This window comes from Capricornis sumatraensis, chromosome 8 (assembly GCF_032405125.1).
Source record: "Capricornis sumatraensis isolate serow.1 chromosome 8, serow.2, whole genome shotgun sequence".
NCBI classification, from domain to species: Eukaryota; Metazoa; Chordata; class Mammalia; order Artiodactyla; family Bovidae; genus Capricornis; species Capricornis sumatraensis.
In genome coordinates, this window is record NC_091076.1 from 71,048,277 (window position 1) to 71,070,020 (window position 21,744).

Sequence of the window (21,744 nt, forward strand, 5' to 3'; positions counted from 1 at the left end):
TCACTAAAATCTCTTATTTGTACCTTTCTTAAAACATTTAAAATCCGTGCCTTAAAATTTGTGTATTATTTTCTCCTGTACTAAAGTTCTTTTAAGGAAAAGATTCACCCTGAAAAAGCAAGTCTTTCATAACTAAGCAAAGTACTCTGCCTATGAAGGTACAATACAAGGGAAAGGAAAACACAATTTATTGTACAACTCTTCAGTAGTATGGAAAACTGTGACATACACACACACAAAGGATTAAGCTGAGGAAACCTCCCTATAGACCTAAAGTTCCAATCCTAGTCTGCAATTAGTGTCACTCAGTGAGTTAAAATCTTTTTTTAAAATTCAAGGTTCAACTCATCTACTGGATCAAACCACTTATGCCAATAACCTGCCACTTGTGGAGATAATACAGAAATTTTTTCAATTTCATGCAATAGCCTAGAATTGCCTCAGGAATATTTTATACTAGATAACTTTCACTTTGACTTACCCCAACCATCAAAAATTAAAATTTATCTCCCCTACAGCTCTATGTGCTGGATAAAATTTACCATATCAAAGTATTTAATGAATACTCCAAAATATCAGCATTTTGAATGCCTGATATCATTTAGTGCAATATAAGCCACGCAAGATAAATTAACCAGCTTAACACTATAACCAAACACAACTCAAATCAATGTTACTTCTGAAGACGTGGCTTTAAATAAGTTCAGATCATTTCAAAATCAATGGCATCACCTCAGAAAGTTAGAAATCTAAAATTTTAAGCCTCTGACAACAAATCAGCATCTCTGAGTAACTACTTTGAAGGTGGTAATGGTTGTAGGTCTTGGGTATGTTCATTAAAAGCCATCACTCTATAACATACTCAAAAGTATCAGTGGATAAAATGCTGACTCCTAACTTCATCCAGCGCTTCCCTGGAGGCTCAGAGATCAAGAGGCTTCCCAGTTGGCAGCAGTGGTAAAGAATCTGCCTGCCAATGCAGGAGATGTTAAGAGACATGGGTTCGATCCCTGGGTTGGCAAGACCCCCTGGAGAAGGGAATGGCAACCCACTCCAGTGTTCTTGCCTAGAGAATACCATTGACAGAGGAGCCGGTGGGCTAAGTCCATGGGGTCACAAAGAGTCAGCCGTGATTAAAGTGACTGAGGACGTACAATGGTAAAAAACCCGCCTGCCAACGCAGGAGACACATGTTTGATTCTTGGGTCAGGAAGATCCCCTGGAGTAGGAAATGGCAACCCACTCCAGTATTCGTGCCTGGTAAATTCCATGGAGACAGGAGCCTGTTGGGCTATAGCCCATGGGGTTGCAAAAGAGTCAGACACCACTTAGTGACTAAACAAAGATGAACTTCAATCAACTTTACTTACAGATTACTTTTGAACACTTGAAAAGACCATACTAAAGGACTCTTTTAAAGGACAAGGGCTCTTGCAAAGGATATTCCAATAAGCCCCACTGATAACCTCTTTTAGAGTTTCAGAAAACTTGTCTTAATTTAAAAAGATCTTCATATCTTTCAAAGGTTGTGACACAAAAGAAAATTCAAATAAAAGAAAAATTAGTGACCTGATGGATCAATCTACATTTGCCAGAAATTCAAAGAATCTGCCACTTTGTGACCTCACTGAACCAAATATTGTTTGTCTTAGGAAAAAACAATACCAATTTCTTCTCAATAACGTCCAACTATAAAACTCAAACTGATGCACTTTACTAAAGCACATCTTTCAGTAACTTCACCAAAACTAAATATAATTGCATCTATGTATGGTTATTTAAGTTTATCTAAGGATCACTGATTTCGTATCTGTTTAGCCCATCTGTAGGACAAATACATACACGTAATACCTAAGAATAAACAAGAATTAATACTCTCATTTAAAAAGGTCTGCATTTTTTCCATAATAAAAATCAGACATATCACCAACCAAGCACCTAATGGAACAACTTGCCCCAGAATTCTTCCAAGTTGTGGGAGAACATAGCACAACCATACATCTTCTCAGGTTCATACAACCACCACGGCTGTAAAGTAGTTTGGCAAAGATTTTCTAAGTATAGTGGTCTCTGGAGGGCAAGATGGCACAGAAAATATTACAAATACCCTGGCAGAATTTAACTTATAATTAACCAATGTCTTAAGAAACTAAGTATTTCTTTTTCCCCTAAACTTTCCTATAAATATCCAGCTCTTAGTTAACTTATTTCCAAAGAGCACTGCTAGAGAAAAGTGAAGACAGATTAATTTTATCTGCCAGGATTTCTACTCATAAAGTCCCATAGGCAATTCTATTTATTCCCATTTTTTAAAGGAAGAAAAATTTAAATGGGTATGTTTACTAAGTGTTTTACAATCTGCAGATAGAGAGGTATGGAGACTAGATAATTTGCTTAGAAGTGACATAAATAGTTTTGTTATTCATCTATAAGGCAGTGGTTTTTCTAAGGAAAATATGAATTGCTTCATCACCACCATCAGATATGCTACCTCTTCCTTACAGTTGCAAATCATTCCCTAAATGAACTACTGTTCAAAATGGGGCTGTGCAGTATATATTAGGTGTGTGCATGCATGCAGGGGGTAAGGATTTCTTTCAGGGGAGGTACAGGAGACAGAGAAGGAAAACTGAAAACCACTGTTTTCCAAAGCAAAGAGGTGCTTGTAACATCATTTGTAAACATCATTCACAGAACAAAAAACACTGTTGGGAGTATGGGATATGGCATATATATGGAAAAATAAACAAGGTCCTACTGTATAGCACAGGGAACTATGGAACTATACTCAATATCCTGTGATATACCATAAAGAAAATATGAAAAAGATATGTAAAACCGAGTCACTTTGCTGTAGAGCAGTAATACACTAATTCAACTACACTTCAATTCAAAAATAGTTTTTTTAAAAACTGCTACATGAATACTGCAGAAACAAACAAGAAAACATTATTTTAAGGATTTAAATTACTTACACCATAAAACAAATTTTCCTTTAAGGCACAAATAAACCATATCCTTAAAAAGTTATTAACATGGAGCTTGAAAGATATCTGGTTCCTTTTTGACATGGGCTTTAGCGCTATGAAAAACAGACTCCCCAAAACCTGGTCCCTATAATGCTAACTGTACCTGTAAGTGTAGTTTATTTTCTAGTTACCTTTAGCACCCATTACTCCTTCTTATAAGAAAACAAATTAGCTGACACTCTTAACTTTTTAGACTTCTCCAAAACACTGTTCCTAATGATTTTAGGCAAATTAGAACTATTGAGCTCACTAATAAGCATATGATATAAAAAGCAAAGGAGAGACATCTATACAAAGAAAAAAATTAAAAAGAACTCTTGAGTGTTTAAGAGAAAATAAAACATCATCCCTTTAGCACCTCCACCCCTTTATTCCCTGAACAAAAGGCAAGAGCTCGATTATAACTTGTTTATACAAAAAGAATTTTTAAGTTGCAAAAGTGAATATTCCTTCTAAACTTCAGCCATACTATTTCCAAGACCCTGAATTGTTTGATGCCAGCTGCTTATCCATGTTATTCTCAACTAAGCTCTGCAATCCTTAAAGAATCTCACAGTAGCTTCCAAAATTCACCCTTAGTATAACAACCAATAAATATGTATTAATAAATGACCAGTAAGAAATTTCATATAGGAAACAAACAAGTTACCTTTAGTGTGATATACAATAGCAGCCCTCAGGTCAAAAGAACCCCAGCTATCATTCCTTTCTAGGCCTCTCTGGTATCTCTGTTCTTTGGCGGAGCCTAACAAAGTGTTCGTAGGAGACGCCAGAGGATTTTGATTTTCTATCTCATAGTCCTTTGAGAGAAACACTAAAGCACCTTGACTACTGGTGTCTGCTTTTTGCAGGTCACCTATATGACTGGGTTCCAAGGATAAGGCTCCACTCTCACTAGTAGTCCCAGATTTTAGAATGCTACCCAGAACTTGAGGACTAGTCCGTTTTTCCAGCTCATATGCCTTGGGAAACACAGGATGCTCAGTTCCTGAGGGGATTATTTCAGCACCCTGTGAAACCAAAGTGGCAGGATATTCCCCTTGAAATGTCACCTCCATCACTTTATGATCTGATGACTTCCCAGTAACAGTTTCAGGGCCAGCACTGGGTTCATTGATAAATGATAAACCCCACTGATTCTGGAAGATATCTCCCAGGTTTTGCTGATCTGTCTGAGAGGGTAGATCCACTTGTGCTGTGCTCAACAGCACAGTTTGCATATTTGAAGGGTAGATAAAAAGGCCGGACTTAATTTGTTCAACAGCTGCTGAAGTCAGACTCATGTCTTGGAGGACTGAATCAGTCCCAGAAGAGATGGGTGTTAGAGTATTAGCAGCAGTAGTTAGCAGTGGCTGACCCCCTGGGGAATACACACTTGCATCAGTCCCTGCTATAACTGGCCCATTAGAAAAGCTGGCCGAAGTAACAGATTTCAGCGCTGACATAGGGACCTGGGATAATCGACTTGAAGCTTGGGTCTGAGTTTCCCCAGTAGATGATGAGGAGGATGAAGATGAAGATGGTGACACAGAAGAGTTCTGTACAGTTTTGTTGAGGTTTTCCTTAACTTTGCTTGCATAACTTATTTTAGGAACGATTTTAGCACTGCTATTGTCCACTGGAAAAACTGGGGGTGGTTTAAACAGGGTCCACGAGTCCTCTTTGGAGGCAACAGCAGAAGTATGCTTTCCTTTGGGCCGATCATCAAACTTTTTGCTGCTCACACCAGGCTTGATATCAGAGCTTTTCCGAAGCATATCACCCACAGCAGGTTTTCCTCGACTTGTTCCTCCAGGCCCAGTTTCATACTTCCAAATAGGCTTTGAACCATCTACTCGACTTCCCTTTTGTTCACTGTAGTCAGGCTTGAAAGTTTCAAGTCCCTGTTTTAAGGTTGGGACATTGGTCTCTTGTTGCATTATTTTGTCCTGCACTAAATTAAGGTTTTCACAACCCTTGGCACTATTGCGCCTAGCTTTCCTTTTTTTAGGAGTGGTATATCCGCTCTCAGATCCACTACCATCATTATCTGCTCCTTTGCCCATATAACCATTAGTAATATAGCCAGAATTATTTGTTACAACACCATTTGGAATTGCTACAGTATCAGTCTTGTCTATAGATTGGTTCTCTCCAGATTTATTTTCATAAGACTTCCCATTCTTTTTGTCCATACTGTTTTTCTGAATAAAATTCCTGGTTTTAATTCCTGCTTTCCCAAAGGTGCTGGACTTTACAGTCTGCTTCAGATTAGTGTCTACAACTTGTTGGTTGCCATTGAGGACCCTGGAAATAGGGTTGGTAGCTTCCTCAGAACCCAGGCTCTTTAAAGATATTTCTCTTTCTCCAGCATTACCATTTAGTTCACCATAGCCTAGGGGGAAAAAAAGTTTAAAAAAAATTAGAATATGTAAACTACAGTAGTACCTAACATTTAAGGACTATTTAATATTTACAATGTGCTACACTCTATGCTATGAGCTTCAGCTTTATCTTACTATTTAATAACTCTATGAGAAAACACTTGCTAGCCCCATTTACAGATTAGGAAGTTTACTAAGTAAGAGACAGAACTGACCTAAGATCAAACCAGAGTCCAAGGTCAGAAAACATAACTTCTTAAGCATAATATCTTTTCTCTAACAGCATCAACCTTCTCATCATTCTCACAAGGCTGTTATAAAATTTCCTTTACCACTAAGAACAGAGCTACCCTTTGGGCAAAATCAAGTTAAATGGATACAGTAAATCTAAGTATTACAGGAAAACTAAAGACTGCACTTCTATGAAACCATAAATGGCTGGTGGTTACCATAAGAAGTTCCTGATTGCCTTCTGTCAAACAAAAAATCTAACACTTGTGAACTTTTTCGAAAATGATGTTAAACTCGACACATCCCATACATTCTATCATACTGTCATTGTATAAAACCAGAACACCTATGTGCCAACTCTTACTACATTTTTTATTTCATTATACCATACTGCCTAACCAAATGATTCAGTGAGAAAATACTAACAAATGAAAGGTATCTAATTTTAAAAAGTGTTAAGGTATTCAAGTTTAATTTAAGAACTTCAATCACCATAATCAGTTTATTATTACAGATAATTCAATTGGGTCAACAACTTTTCTCATTTCCTTACAAGTAAAATAGTGACACTAGTTAAGTACCTTACTATGAAACATTCCCTACAGCACCGTTTACAAGATAAAAGCTAAGGATAAGACTCACAGACACACACACTCATTCATTTAAATCAGTTTTACAGGGGGATGGGGGGAATCCAATAGTATTTGGTATTAGTATTCCAATAGAAATACTAAATAATTTGTCATTTTCATTCATTCTCTTGGCCCTGTAGCCCGTAAAGGCTAAAAGGCACATGAGCCTGTATATTTTTGTTTTCAAATTTTAATATCCAATATGGTAAACAGCAATAAACATAACCCATACGACTAGCTCTTCATATATTTTCAGAGGATAAAGAACAGTAAGATTTTTTTTTAAAAAAAGCTTGAGAACCATTGTTTAAAAAAAAAATTGATGTGAAACAGAACACACTGAGAAGATTCACAACAGGGTTTACTATAATTTTAAGTCACTTACTCTGCATCAGTGAAATGAGCAAATTATATTAACTTTCAGAAAATAACTCAAGAAAACATACTTAAGGCATAACCGTTCTTGAGCAAGAGTGGCACAGAACCTGTTCCATGAAACAATATATTTGTAAAAAGTTCTTAACTTCCGCTAGTGTTATATTTTACTTTTCATCTGGCTGAAAAAGCCATGACTCTGTGCGACCCCATAGACAGCAGCCCACCAGGCTCCCCGTTCCTGGGATTCTCCAGGCAAGAACACTGGAGTGGGTTGCCATTTCCTTCTCCAATGCATGAAAGTAAAAATGAAAGTGAAGTCAGTGTCCGACTCTTTGTGACCCCGTGGACTGCACCCTACCAGGCTCCTCCACCCATGGGAGAAAAAGCCATGATAACCAATCAAATTAAACTTTTGGTGAAAAAATTCTAACTATGAAACAGAAGAGATAGCTGCTTCTAAAAGGTTTGTTTTCCCCCCAAAATCAGAAATTTCAACAAACTCTCTCTTATATCTTAACAGATATAAGTTTACTGGTGTACCACTCTAGACTAACCAGAACTACATACACCATTAATGTACTAACAGGCTAAAACAAAGGCTTGTACTCTTGGGCCAATTAGTCACAGCTTTTCACATCTCCAAGATAAGCAGTCTTACACACAAAAGTAAATAAATAAATAATCCAAAGTGCAAATCAAGGTGGACCAAAGCCAAGACTTTAAAATTAACTAGAATAATTTTTACTATTTAGTTGCTGATATCAGAAACCACCGATTTAAAAACCACCCAGAAGCCACTATACTTTTACCTCTAAGTTTTAACGACAAAAAATATTTCTCATTTGACTATATTAAAATTTCCCACCAAAACAAAAAAAAAAAATCCCATGGTAACCTTGTTGGTATGCAAAATGTCTGACTTTGTTTTAAATTTAGGTATTAAAAAATGTAAACATTATAGAATTACTGAGAAAAATGAAAGGCCTCCTAGTGCTTTCATTATTTAGGGTTGCCATGCTAAAGCATCCAACCCTACTTCAAAAGGACTCAGCAAAACTCGAGTCCTGAAAAATCTAGATTAGTATCTGAAATTACCGAATATATTTGCATTTCTCCCTCTCTTGCGCCCTCTTCTGGATAAAGAAAAACTGTTCCTCTTTATAGGTTTGTGGGTAATGGGTCATAAAAGCCCCCCTCAACACGCTACAGACACATTTCAAAAATCCTCACAAGCTTTCTTAATAAATTAGACCTATGCATGTTGAAGCAACAGTAATGTGGCCAGGACACACAAGAAAAGTTGCTCCCCCCACACTGTTTACATTCTCTCAACTGCTAAACCCAGTTTCCCCTATTTATCCCCTTTCAGGATAAGACAAACTAATTTGAAGGATGTCACCATGAACGGCTCAGGGGATGCTTCCGTAAGTAGAAAGAAGTCCTGCGGGGAGTATACTAATACCTGACAGACAAAACTGAATTTTCCAATCTGAACTGTAATACTGCCTTATAGTCCAAGTAAGCATAGTAAAATTTTTTTCCACCTGAAGCTGAAAAAGATTTAACGTTTTTAAAAAATATAGGATGTACTGTTTCTAACAGCTCTTAAACTGTTCCAAACCCTTAGGTTAAACACTCAACAAATATAAGGTTCATTTCTACTGCACATCATCCATCAGTCCTTATCACCCTCCAAAATGGAAAATCTGATACCTCAATTTCAGTCTTCAAGTACTATTAAGTCTGTAATAGAAATAGTTTTTCTCCAGCTCTCAGTAAATGCTTATATCAAATCTGACACCCTGGGTTTAATATTTTCTTACAATTTCAACTTATAAAGAGAACAACTATTTTTAAAAATCTGCATGGTTACAAACTTTTAAGTTAATTTCTTCTTAAATGTTTTCTAAAATGATTTTTGCCCTCAATTTAACATTTGTTAACGAGAAGAGTTTGGGGATTCATATCGGTTTTACAATGGGGAAACATCTTTCCTTATTAACATGAAATAAGTCTCATCCCAGGCAAGATGGTAGTGCACAAACCTCGTGGATGAGCCACCTCGGTTCACCCCTAAGGGCAAGAAAAAGGGGTCAAAAAAACCTCGCCCTCTCCTCCATTCAATCAAACACTTTTCTAATCTCATTCCTCAAAACCACTGCCCAAGCCCAGAAGGTCAATGTTGGGGGGAGTGGGGGTTGTTGGAAGAAGATAAAACAAGCTTTTTGTAAAAATGAGCTGCTAGAAGAAAACGACCCAAGTGAAAGCCTGAGAGGCGGAGTCGTGAGCGAACCTGGCAGGAGACGAGGTTCCTGTGGCAGAGAAACTCGTGACCGGGGAGCCTGGTTCCCGCTGGGTACCCCACCCGGCCTTCAGGCACCGCCTCTACCCAAAATGTATCCCCCCCCGGCCCCCCCAGCCCTCCTGCCCAGAGGAGCGCCCGCGGCCGCCGCCCGCGGCCTCCTCCTCCCTCGCGTCAGCTTTGAGGCCGGCTCCCCGCCCCGACCGCCCGCGCCTCCCGCCGCACCCGGGAGCGGGAAACGCGGCCGCCGGCGCGCGGGGCCCGGCGCAGGCCGCTCCCCTCGTGGCCGCTTCCCTCCCCCACCCCAACCGCCCCCGCCCCTCACCCCAGGGACCCGCCCGGGGCCGCGCGGCCGCCGCCGGGTTACACAACCCGGCCGGCGACGGGGGGGAGGGGCGGCCGCGGGCCGGGGGCGCCGGCGCCCCCGCAGTGCTGGGGGCGGGGTGACGCGGGGGGATCCCGAGGCACCCGGCTCGGCCGCGCCGGGCGCCCCTCGACACCCTTCCCCCTCCGCGCTTCAGCGGGCCGGAGTCGGTGACAGGAATCGGCTTCCAACATGGCGGACAGGAAGCGGCCCCGCGAGGAGGAGAGAACATTCCAGCCGCGCCGGCTCTGGGGGGAGCGGGCCCGGGGCGCCGGCCTCGGAGTGAGCCGCAGGGACAAACCGAGAGGTCCGATGCCCGAAAGGAGCATCTCAGGGTGGAAATGACCCGAGAGAAGAGGGGTCCCAACCGCCCCCCCAGACGGGGAACCCCAAGGCCACAGGTGGGCTTGGGGTGGCGGGTAAGGGAGGACACTTCCTCAACTCTGCCCCACTACCCTCTCCCCGCCGCCTGCAAAAGGGTCTCGCGACGCCACCCGAGTCGGAATTCGCTAGGCCTTCCTGAGTTACACCCCGAAGCATTTCGGGGGGCTGGGTTCACCCCCAACTCAGGGCCCCCAAATTAGGGTCCTTCGTGGGCCGCAGGAAGGTAAACGAGAGAGGAATATAAAGGCTAGACTTCCAAGGCCGACCCTCCGGGTCTCCCTCCAGCCCGGGCGGGGGCCGGGAAGGTCACACCGGCCTGGTTGGGCCTCTCCCATGCTGAGGAGAAGAGGGCGCTGCAAACCGTGAGGCCCAGCCCGAGCTTTCGGAGAATGAAAGGGGGCTTCCCCACAGCCGCAGGACACCGGCACACAAGGCACACACACCCCGACCCCTTCCGCGCTCTTCCGATCCAGCCCCACCCCCATCTCCCGCACCCCCCCACCCCATCCCCCTTCCCCCACTCGTCCTCCCTCCCGGACCTGTTTTCTTCTTCGGCGTTTCCTGGTGCTGCTGGAGGGCGTGTTTCTGCTCATGTTTCAGCGGCTTTGGCTGGGCCTTGGGGCTGCCCTCGGCTCCATGCTGCAGGTACTGGTGCGGCTGCTGGTGATGGTGGTGGTGATGGTGGTTGTGGCTGTGGTTGTAGAAATAATAATGGTGATGGTGGTGCGGCTGCTGCTGCTGCTGCTGGGGGTGATGGTGCGGATGGTGGTGGCTGTGATGGTGCTGAGACTGTGGCTGGCCGGGCTTCTCCTCCATTGAAAGCGGCTGGGACTCTCTGGCTGAGGCTGCGGGCTGCTGCACCGTCAGGATCTGAGACTGCTTCTCAGGGCTCACTCAGTATATCTGAGCGCGTCTCGCCAGCGCACTGGTTAACAGAGCGATTCTGCGAGATTGGCAGCCGCATCCCAGCAATCAGGAGCCACGCTGAGCCTCTGGCCCCGCCCCTAGCCCAAATCCTCTTTCCTTCCCCTTCGCCACAGCCTCCTGGCCAACGCCACTTACCCTATGCAACCTCACAGGGCCGGGCCTTCAACGTCAGCACTATGGCTCTCTCTTGTGTCGCTTTCTCTCCTTCACCGCGCAGTCTGCGAACAGCACTTTCTACACTCCTCGCCAGCAAGCTAGCTCATGTCGAGGGTAGCAGATTCCACTGGCGATTCCACTGGCTCTGGGAGCCATCTGTTGGTTTTGCAGCTCCTAGAATCTATTGGCTTTTTTTTTTTCTAAATCCTTTTCCGGGTAACCAGAGGGGAAGCTCAATTCCCTTAACCCTGAGACCACTAAAGGGGCAAATCAAAAAGAAGAAATAAATACATTTTTAAGAATACAAGAGCTTCACAATCCAGTAGATCATTTTGTATTCTGGATTCATTTTGCTTTGTATTCATATGCTAATCTCTTCCTTTCCACGAAGGGATTATAGGATTCCACAATGGGGTATCTGTGTAATTTTCTAAAAGGGCACAAAGGGTTTAAATCATTGTTTCTTTGTAGTTGGAGGCAAGGGAGAGCGGGAGGAATGAAAATCTAGAAATCTACACAGAGGCAGTTGTTTGGTTGTTTTTTTTTTTTAACTCTGCAGGTGAGGTCAACGGTGAATTCAAGAAAGGTTTTAGAATGCGAAGTTTCAAGAGAGAAAGAGGGAAAGAGGACTTTAGAAGTTAACTTTAAAAAAATGTTTTGCATATATGGAAAATAGTGAAATGTAAAGAAATACTCTATTGCGTTGTGTAACATTGGTTTAACTTATCCGGCATTATCACATTACAGCCTGATTTTTAAAAGTAAATGTTTAGTCAAGAGAGTGGTTACTCAGGAAGGAGGAAAGGGTTGTGATGGGGGCAGGAGGGTGCACTCTGATAGTCTTTATTTCTTGACCTAGATAGTGATTACAGATATATTTGCTGTATAATTATTTCTTACTGAATATGTATGCATCAGTGTGAGTCCCTCAGTCATGTTGGACTGTTTATGGTCCATACCCCATGGACTCTAGCCCACCAGGCTCCTCTGTCCATGGAATTCTCCAGACAAGAATACGGGAATGGTAGCTAAATTCCCTTCTCCAGGGTATCTTCCTGACCCAGGGTCTCCTGCATTACAGGCAAATTCTTTACGGTCTGAGCCACCAGGGAAGCCCATGAATGTTACATTATACATTTTTTCTCAGTCTGTGTTATATTGGGGGCATTTTTTAAAATTTATCATAACATACACAAGATTTACCATTTTACTCATTTTTCAGTATGCAGCCCAGTGTCGGTAAGGACACTCACATTTTATGCATTCATCACCACTGTCCATTTCCAGAACTTTTCATCATCAGAAACTGAAACCCTATACACATTAAACAATAACTCTCCATTCCTTCCCCACCCCATGCCCTGATAACAATTCTTTTCTTTTCTTTTTCTATGATACTTCATATAAGTGGAATCATACAATATTTGTCCTTTTGTAAAGTTTGGCTTATTTCACTTAACATAATGTCTTCAAGGTTCATTTATGTTGTGGTGTGTATCAGAATTTCCTTCCTTTTTAACACTGAATAATATTCCATTGTATGCATATACCACATTTTGTTTTTCCATTCATTCAGCAATGAACATGTGGATTGCTTCCTCGGTGTATATCTTAACAATTTTTTAGATGTGGCTTGAATTCCTACAGCAGGATCATGTTAAAGGAGCAAAAAAGCTTAAAAGAAAAAAGTTGTACTTTGCAATTAATGGATATCAGCCCAAAAGAATAATTAAAAGATAAAACTCTTTTTCCAAGAGCAAATGTCACTGAATTCAGACAACCATGTCCAGATCTTGACTCGTTCTGCATAGTGAGGATTTGTGTTGCCTTGCTAAATTTTAAAGAAAGACCCCTTTGGGTAAAAGGGGTATATATTTAGCCAATTTTGAGAGCTAAAATCCTAATAACATGTCGTGACAAATAAGTCCTTGCTGTTGAATAGTATTGTACCACTTTCCCATCTATTAAAGAAAAAAAGTGTATATGGAATTTAGGATTATGTTGATAGGGCTTTATATTCTTTTGCTGATTTGGACATTCTGTTGAAAATCAAGAATCCTTGAGTCATAATTTCTCTTAATACATTTTCTGCATTATAGTTACAGGCAAACCAAGAACACTCTTTCTGAGTTTCTGGCTTTTCACATCTTTGGTCTGCCTTGATGTCCTCACACACATTTATATGAAGTTTAGGAAACTAAGCCTTGCTCTCATATGCTCTAGTTACTATGAATGTTGCTGTAGTAGTATGCAATAGTACGGAGAAAGACTTGTGATATAATGTAAGAAAAAAATGCAGAGTACTAAATTCTATGTACAGTAAGATCATAACCTTAAAAACCATGAATCTTTGTTTACTTTGGCCACACTGCACAGCTCATAGGAATTAAGTATGGAACAACGACAGAATGTGTAACTTTTCTTACTGCTGATTTTTCTAAAATAGTTTTATATAAAACATATTTTAAGATTTGCCATGTATTTGAAAAAAATAATGCCATAATACCAAACTTCCTTGAAAAGAGAATAATTGGGTCTACTTCAGTTCAGTTCAGTTGCTCAGTCGTCTCCGACTCTTTGCGACCCCATGAACTGCAGCACGCCAGGCCTCCCTGTCCATCACCAACTCCTAGAGTCCACCCAACCTCATGTCCATTGAGTCGGTGATGCCATCCAACCATCTCATCCTCTGTCGTCCCCTTCTCCTCCTGCCCTCAATCTTTCCCAGCATCAGGGTCTTTTCAAATGAGTCAGCTCTTCGCATCAGGTGGCCAAAGTATTGGAGTTTCCGCTTCAACATCAGTCCTTCCAGTGAACACCCAGGACTGTTCTTACTTCAAGCATATTTTTATATTTTAAATAAAATCTGCATCAAGGAAAAAAACACATTAAGGAAATGTAGTATAAGTCTGAAGAAATTATGGGTGCTATTTTTTTTCTTGTATTTTCCAAATGTGCTGTTATATAGTCACTACTTTTCATAATAACATTATTTTTAAAAATTAAAATAAGGGACTTTCCTTATTTGATTCCCGGTCAGGGAACTGAGATCCCACATGCTACATGCTGGGGCCAAAAAAGTAATTAAAATAATAAAAAATTGAATCTACACAATCTTCAAAATTCATTTTATACCATATTTTACCTACAGTCAATGTAGGAAGTTGTAATGGAGAAACAGGCGGTTCCTATATAAGTTAGGCTAATGTTTTAAATATCACCATATTCATAACACCTATGGAGCATTTATGATGTGTCAGGAACTGAACTATTTTATCTTTGTTTTCATGTGCAATTCCTTGAGGTAGATATTAAGCCCATTTTTACAGATGAGGCATACGAGACCTGAAGAAGTTAAAAGAGACTTGCTTATAATTTAAAAGCCACCAAGTTTATGTTGGAGCCTGAAGCAGATTCCAGGTCAGATGGATAGAAAGAATTTTTAACACTATCAAGTGTGGTATACATTTCTAAAATTGTAGTAACCTCTGAAAAACATTCAAGCTATATCATAACCCCCATGAAGGTAGTATCTGGTTATCAACAGAGGCAGGGCCTCTAAGGCCCTGGAGGGGCCCTAGAAATGATCTCTTGAAAGAGCTAGGTATTTTACTTTGTAAAAATTTTTTAAAGTAATATCATTTTGTATTTTTTTCTTAATAAGGGCCTTCCCCAAAACCTGGATTCACCCCTGTTAATAGTGATTTTTAACAATCATTTGGGAATCTGACTCAGTGGTGTTGTAACTTCAATAGGTACTTTAAAAGGTTATAGTCATGTTTTATAACAACATGGAAAAATGCTATAACTCAAGGGCAAAAAGCAAGATAATAAATTATATGTATACATTATGATTGCATATAAAATGTGAATTCAAGGACTGAGGGAACTTGAATGCAATAAAACCTTTTTATTCATTTGTTCATTCGCAAATATATATTAGGTACTTTTTATGTACTGGGTCTTATGCTTTTTGTTATTTGGGTTTTTTTAAAATTCATTTCTCTTATTGATAGAGGTTTGGAACTTGGGTAAATATGTTTGCAACACTGATTTAATTGTCAGATGAAAGTCATTTTTCACATACCTTTATTCTTACCCTTTGTCTACTATGACCACTTAAAAGATACAGAGATATTTGAATCTCTGAACCTCTGAATTCTCAAAATTTGGAGAATGGGCAAAGAGAATGAGCAAGTTGCTTTCCACTCTTAACATTCCACAATCATTATCACTGCTCTTTCTTTCCAGATTACCCCTTTATTTCATTATAATGGACTATACAGCAGCAAGAAATGTAGCTGATAAAAATATAGTTTTTCAACTGTAACAATCGATTATAACTTTACAGAAATTGTAATCAGAAACACAATTATGTAGTTTTATATAAATGGAAATTGGTTCTCTGATTATAGTTCCAATTTCAAACAAGGCAAATCACTAGCAACATCCACTGTTTTATTTCAGCAGGGAAAGAATTTTATTCATGTATATTTCCTTTAGATCTCGATATTTTTGCCTTGAGACACTAACTTCAAAAAACTTTCAAAGGAATTGAACAGAGGTATGGGTAAATTAGGTTAGTCTTTTAATAACTGGGACATGACGACTTTTCTAAATATGAAAGTTTTTTTAAATGACTTTTTTTTAATGAAAAATATGGGGAAAAGTTTGAGGGAGAAACTATAGCAGAACGGTATGAGTGTAAATTTTGTAGTCAGACAGAACTAAAATGGAATCTATTCTGAAACTGCTTAGCTTTGTGATCTTGTGTGAGCAAATTATTTTTCCTCTCTAAGCCTTAGTTTACTTTTCTGAAAATGAAAGTAATATTAATGCCTACCTCGCAAGTTATTTGAAAGTCAAATTAGATAATGTAAGTAAATTTGTTGAATAAAGTGTTTATAATGTTAGTAAGTTGTACTAAAATTAATATTAGTGATACTGTTATTAAATATTAGATATATAAAGTTAAACTTTCAGATATGATATTTCATTAAGGAAACACTTTTAGAAAAATCAATTAGCAACTTAACCAAGAATAGAATGTTTTCCCAATTTTTAAAAGCATAAACAAATAGGCCTTTTGGCTCTCGGAGAGCACCATGGCAGGGGGCAAAAACAAGTGCCTTCTGAAAAGTGGCAGAAAGGTTGCCAAGAAGAAAGTGGTTAATCCATTCTCTAGGAAAGATTGGTATGATGTGAAAGTAGCAGCTATGTTCAATATATGAAATACTGAATAAACATTAGTCAGGAAAACTCAAGGAATCAAAATTGCATCTGATGGCCTCAGGGTCATGTTTTAAAAGTGAGCTTTGCTAATCTGCAGAATAATGGAGTTTCATGTAGAAAATCTAAGCTAAGTGCTGAGAATGTTTAGGGCAAAAACTGCCAATCAGCTTCCATGCTATGGATCATAGCTGTGATAAACTGTGTTCCAAAATGTTCCAAAAGTGGCAGGCCATGATTGAATCTCATGTTGATCTCAAGACTACCAGTGGTTATTTGCTTCATCTATTCTGTTTTGGTTTTACTAAAAACCATAGTAGTCAGATTTGGAACACCTCTTCTGTTAAGGAAGCACCAACAAGTTCACCAAATCCAGAAGAAGATGGTTGGAATCATGACCTGAGAAGTGCAGACAAATAACTTGAAAAAAGTTGTCAATAAATTGATTCCAGATAGCATTGAGAAAGATATAGAAAAGGCCTTGCCAAACATTTTATCCTCTCTATGATTACTTGTTAGAAAAGTAAAACTCCTAAGAAGCAAAAATTTGAATTGGGTGAACTGATGGACCTTCATAGTAAACTTAGTAGTTTGGGGATTAGTTGAATACTAAAGTTGAATGAGATGATGGATATGAGTCACTAGTTCAAGAATATGTTCAAAATTCAGATATTTAATGGTGACAAATAAAAAGTCTTATTTGTGATGTTTAAAAAAATAGAATAGGCAACTGTTGTCAACTAAAATCAATAGTGCATTCAGTAACAGTCCTTTCTGAGTACCAGGTTCAAAGTTAACTTTCACTTTCTTCTTCTTTGCTTCTCTATTTTTTAAAAAAGTTGCACATTGAACATTTATTCCTTTTGTTAAAAAAAGAATATTTTTAAAAAAATGAATTAAACATCTGTCTGCCCTGTGAACGTTAATTTTAAAAAAGACCAGGGAATTAGTATGCCATTTTGGATTCTTTTCTAGTCTCCAGTAGACAAAATAAATTTATGTATGAATGAATCAATAAATATTTAGTTATCAGTGTGTATACTTAGTTTTTTGGAGTCCATAGTTAGATGCATCCAGAAGTTGGATAAAATGTCACTCCCTGAGAATAAAACTAGTAAGACTCAACGTAAACTGGATGAAATTAACCACTAATAGGGAATCTAGTCAGTGTGATTAGACTGCCTAAGAAACTATTAAAATAAATAGTTTATCTATGAAAACTACTATTGTAGTTGTTATTCAGTTTTATTTCCCTCCTTATTGTCTTTCAGTATTTTTAAATTAGTACTTCAAAAGTTATATGTTTGGTATTGTGTTATTTATTGCTGGGTAACAATTTACCCCAAACCTCAGTGCCTTAAAACAGCAAACATTTATCATCTCACAGCTTTTGAGGGTCAGGAATTTGGGTGCTACTTAGTTGGGTGCCTCTGGCTCAAGCTCTCATGAGACTGCTGGGAGCATCTGCTTCCAAGGTCACTCATGTGGTTGATGGTAGGATTCAGTTCCTTGTGAGATGTTGGCCGAAGACCTCAGTTCCTCACTGGTCGTTAGCCAGAGGCCTCTCTATAGGGCAGACCACAACATTGCAGTTGTCTCTCCTCAGAGTGAGCAATAGAGCAAGAGGGAGCTCTCAAGATGAAGCCATAGTCTTTTTGTAACCTAATCTCAGACGTGACATCCCTTCTGCTGCATTCTATTCAGTAGAAGTGAGTGCACACCTACACATAAGGGGAGGAGATCACAGGAGGGCATGAATACTGTACTTTCATTAAAGAGATTATTGAAGGTCATCTCAGAGCCTGCCTACCACAGGTATAAAACCATTCATTAAACTTCCTCTGCTTGCTCTGACGTCATCACCTAGCTATAATTCCAAATGTAATCTCACCTTATATGTCACTTGTTTGTAAGCAGAGAGAGTACACTGAATAACACACAGAAGTTCCTCATCATTTATTAAATTAGTAAATATTTTTAAACATGAATTTTGTCACCTGCTGGCCTTGTGAGTTTGGTAAGTGTGATTCAGTCTTCCTAATGCTGATAAGTATTAATATCTAAACCTAAACTTGTGACCAGGCCCAGGACTGTAGTTCTGCTTTGAGAGGGCCCACCTGAGCTATCAGGAGGCCTCCTTCTTCAATAGGAATGACAATATAAAACACCTACATGGGGGCTTCCCTGGTGGTCCAGTGGCTTAGACTCCATGCTCCTAATGCAGGGGGTCATTGTTCAATCCCTGGCCAGGGAACTCGATCCCACAATGCCACAACTATGAATTCACATGCCCCAATGAAAGATCCCACATGCTGCAGTGAAGACTTGGCACAACTAAATAAATAAATAAATATTAAGAACAAACAAATGAAGAAAAATGCCTACATGGCCAGGCAAGTTAACTTGGGTTAAGTAACTTGGCCATAAGCAAACCTGTATGTAAGAAACATTTCTCCTTGGGGACTTCCTGGTGGTCCAGTGGTTAAGACTCTGTGCTCTCAATGCAGGGAAGACAGGTTCAATCCCTGATTGGGGAACTAAATCCCGCATGCTGCAGCTAAGACCCAGTGCAGCCAAATAAAAAAGCATTTCTCCCAACATGGCATTGAATTCTACAGTGATAACTCTATTAAAACATGTATCTATTTATTTTAAGAACTGGGTAGCTTAATTTTTTGATCTAATATCTGCATTCAGCTTATGAAAGGATAATCTGATACATGTTCTCAAAATCCTTAATCACACCTTTTTATATAAGGTAATATTTACTCTTTAACTATGTAAGGTAATATTCACAGGTTCTAGTAATTGGAATATAGACAGCTTTTTGAGGGCCATCATTCAGCCCATGATGGGGCCGTTGTCTGTAAAAAAAATTTTAAATAATAGTAAAATTGACTAAATGTCAGTCTACTTTTTGTTTTCACCCTGTGCACACAATTTTAAACAATGTCAATGATAAAATACTACCCGTGGAGGCATTTCCAACAGCTTCCCTCACCCTCAGTGTGCCCATACTACCCGTATTCTAGTATGAGCTCTTCAGCCTGCTCTAACTTTTCAGGGACAAATTCTGCAAACAAACAATTTGGTGATTTATCAATAGCAAACCATGTCCCCACATCTTGATATGACCCCTCATCCTTCAGAAATCAACTTAAATAAATTTACCCAAGGAAAATTTCTCTAAAGACTCTCTCTAGATTCAAAGTGCCATACCACCTCTCCCATGCATTTCCTGTATCTGTTTGTTTCTTTCACAGCATTTGCCACACATTGTGGTTATTTTATTTGCAGGTTAATTTTTCCCATCTCCCTTACTTATTTTTAAAATCTAAGACTTTTATGTCTTGTTCCCTGAGTTATCCCCAAAACCCAGCACAGAACCTGGCACATGGTAAATGTTCAATATATGTGTATTTTAATTGCATTCCCAGCTTGTGTACTTCCTGTAAAGCACATTGGCTCAATGTTGGACAATTCTTCTTTTTTCATCTCCTGTCCATTACTCAAAATGAAATAGCCACTTATTGTTTAGGACTGGTGACATAGAAAATTATTTATCTGTATAATTCAGAAACAGCTGCAGTGTCATGGATCTTAGCAGAATTGTTTCTACTGCTCCAAACTCCATCATGAACATGATTAGTAATGTTTTATTTTGAAAATTCACAGAGATATCATAAGACCAAATCACAAAGTAAAGTATAAATATGGCATTCACATTCTGAAGGGGACCTATGCATTTTGCCCAGGCATGACACTAGAAATAACAAAACTCTAGTGTGCACCTCAAACTTAGCAAGTTCCAAATATAAATCATCAGTTTCTTTTCCAAACCACGCATGTGTGAGTGCTAAGTTGCTTCAGTCATGTCCGACTCTCTGTGACCGTATGGACTGTAGTCTGCCAGGCTCCTCTGTCCATGGGATTCTCCAGGCAAGAATATTGGAATGGGTTGCCATTCTCCTCCTCCAGGGGATCTTCCCGACCCAGGGATTGAACCTGCATCTCCTATGGCTCCCGCATTGCAGGCTGATCCTTTACTGCTGAGCCACTGGGGAAACCTCTCCAAACCACATGCTCCTCTTAACTGCCTTCAACATTTCTTTTAGTGGCATAGCTCTACACCTGGCTAGCTCTCCAGGCTCAACCTCTAGCTCTGCTTTCTTCTCCCTTTACTCTTTCTTCCTAGGAGATCTCACCCATCTCCAAGTCTAAAATCTTATCCCTACAGTGTTATTTCTAAAACATGTCCCTAATCCTCTCCTCTGTGCTCCAGACTCTCAGCTGCCTTCTGTTCTATCTTAGAAACATCACAGGCATTTCAAATTTATCACATGTGCATGCATGTTAAGTCACTTCAGTTGGGTCTGGCTCTTTGCAACCCCATGGACTGTGGCCTGCCAGGCTCCTCTGTCCATGGGATTCTCCAGGCAAGAATACTGGAGTGGGTTGCCATGCCCTTCTCCAGGGGGTCATCCCACATCTTTATCCATTCATCTGTCTGTAGTCATTTAGGTTGCTTCCGTGTCTCGACTGAGTGCAGCTATGAACATTGGGCTGCATGTACCTTTTCGAATTAGAGTTTTCTCCAGATATATACCCAAGAGTAGGACTGCAGGATCATATCTCCAGCATTTATTGGTAGACTTCTTAATGATGGCCATTTTGACTGATGTGAGGTGGTACCTCTTTGAAGTTTTGATTTACATTTCTCTAATAATTAGTAATGTTGAACATCTTTTCATATGCCTATTTAGAGAAATGTCTATCTTTTTTTTTTAGTTGTATGAACTGTTTGTGTATTTTGGAAATTAAACCTGGTTGGTCACATAATTTGCAAATATTTTCTCTCAGTCCATAGGTTGTCTTTTCATTTTGTTTATCGTTTCCTTTTCTGTGCAAAAGCTTGTAAGTTTAATTAGGTACTATTTGTTTATTTTTGCTTTTATTTCTATTGCCTTAGGAGACTGACCTAAGAAAATATTGGTATATGTCTGAATATTTTGTCTGTGTTCTCTTCTAGGAGTTTCATGATACCATGTCTTATATTTAAGTCTTTAAGCAATTTTGAGTTTATTTTTACATATGGTGTGAGGGAGTGTTCAATTGCATTGTTTTACATGTGACTATCCAGCTTTCCCAACATTACTAGCTGAAGAGACTGTCATTTTTCTATGTATATTCTCGCCTTCTTTGTTGAAGATTGACTGTACATGTGGGTTTATTCCTGGGCTCTCTATTCTGTTCCATTGATCCATATGTCTGTTTTTGTGCCAATACCACACTGTTTTGTTTTGTTTTGTTGTTATCCTTGCATAGGGACCATGCTAATCTTCTCTGTATTATTCCAATTTTAGTATATGTGCTGCCAAAGCAAGCACAATACCACCCTGTTTTGATTTCTGTAGCTTTGTAGTATTGTCTGAAGTCTGGGTGGGTTATGCCTCCAGTTCCATTCTTTTTCCTCAGGGTCACTTTGGCAATTGTGGGTCTTTACGGTTCACGGGGTCGCAAAGAGTCGGACACGACTGAGCGACTGAACTGATGGTTTTATATAAATTTTAGGATTATTTGTTCCAGTTCTGTGAAAAATGTCATGGGTAATTTGATAGGGATTGCATTAAATCTGTAGATTGCTTTGGGTAGCATGGCCATTATTAACATATTAATTCTTCCAATCCAAGAGCATAGGATATCTTTCTACTTGTTTGATTCATCTTCAATTTTCTTTATCAGTGTTTTA

General features: G+C 39.5%; 1 protein-coding gene and 1 non-coding gene across 2 annotated transcripts; both read right to left on the reverse strand.

Moving 5' to 3' along the window:
• Positions 1-1,788: 1,788 nt before the first annotated feature.
• On the reverse strand, positions 1,789-10,555 carry NUFIP2 (nuclear FMR1 interacting protein 2). The gene is made up of 3 exons (XM_068977425.1): positions 10,223-10,555; positions 3,679-5,403; positions 1,789-1,823 (listed from the first exon to the last, which is right to left on the reverse strand). The coding sequence occupies exons 1-3, from the start codon at positions 10,497-10,499 to the stop codon at positions 1,789-1,791; spliced, it is 2,037 nt and encodes a 678-aa protein (XP_068833526.1). The 5' UTR covers positions 10,500-10,555.
• A 10,720-nt stretch (positions 10,556-21,275) lies between these two features.
• LOC138084843 (U6 spliceosomal RNA) lies at positions 21,276-21,382 on the reverse strand. The gene has a single exon (XR_011145251.1). It is a non-coding gene; the product is annotated as a U6 spliceosomal RNA (small nuclear RNA).
• Between the last annotated feature and the right edge of the window lie 362 nt (positions 21,383-21,744).

Bases quoted from the DNA above. Each gene is read 5' to 3' on its own strand.
- NUFIP2 (XM_068977425.1), bottom strand. From the start codon at position 10,499: ATGGAGGAGAAGCCCGGCCAGCCACAGTCTCAGCACCATCACAGCCAC. The intron at 5,404-10,222 runs GTCCGGGAGGGA...TTTTCCCCCTAG, and splicing joins AACGCCGAAGAAGAAAACAG to GCTATGGTGAACTAAATGGT. The intron at 1,824-3,678 runs GTAACTTGTTTG...TTTGTCCTACAG, and splicing joins TATTGTATATCACACTAAAG to ATGGGCTAAACAGATACGAA.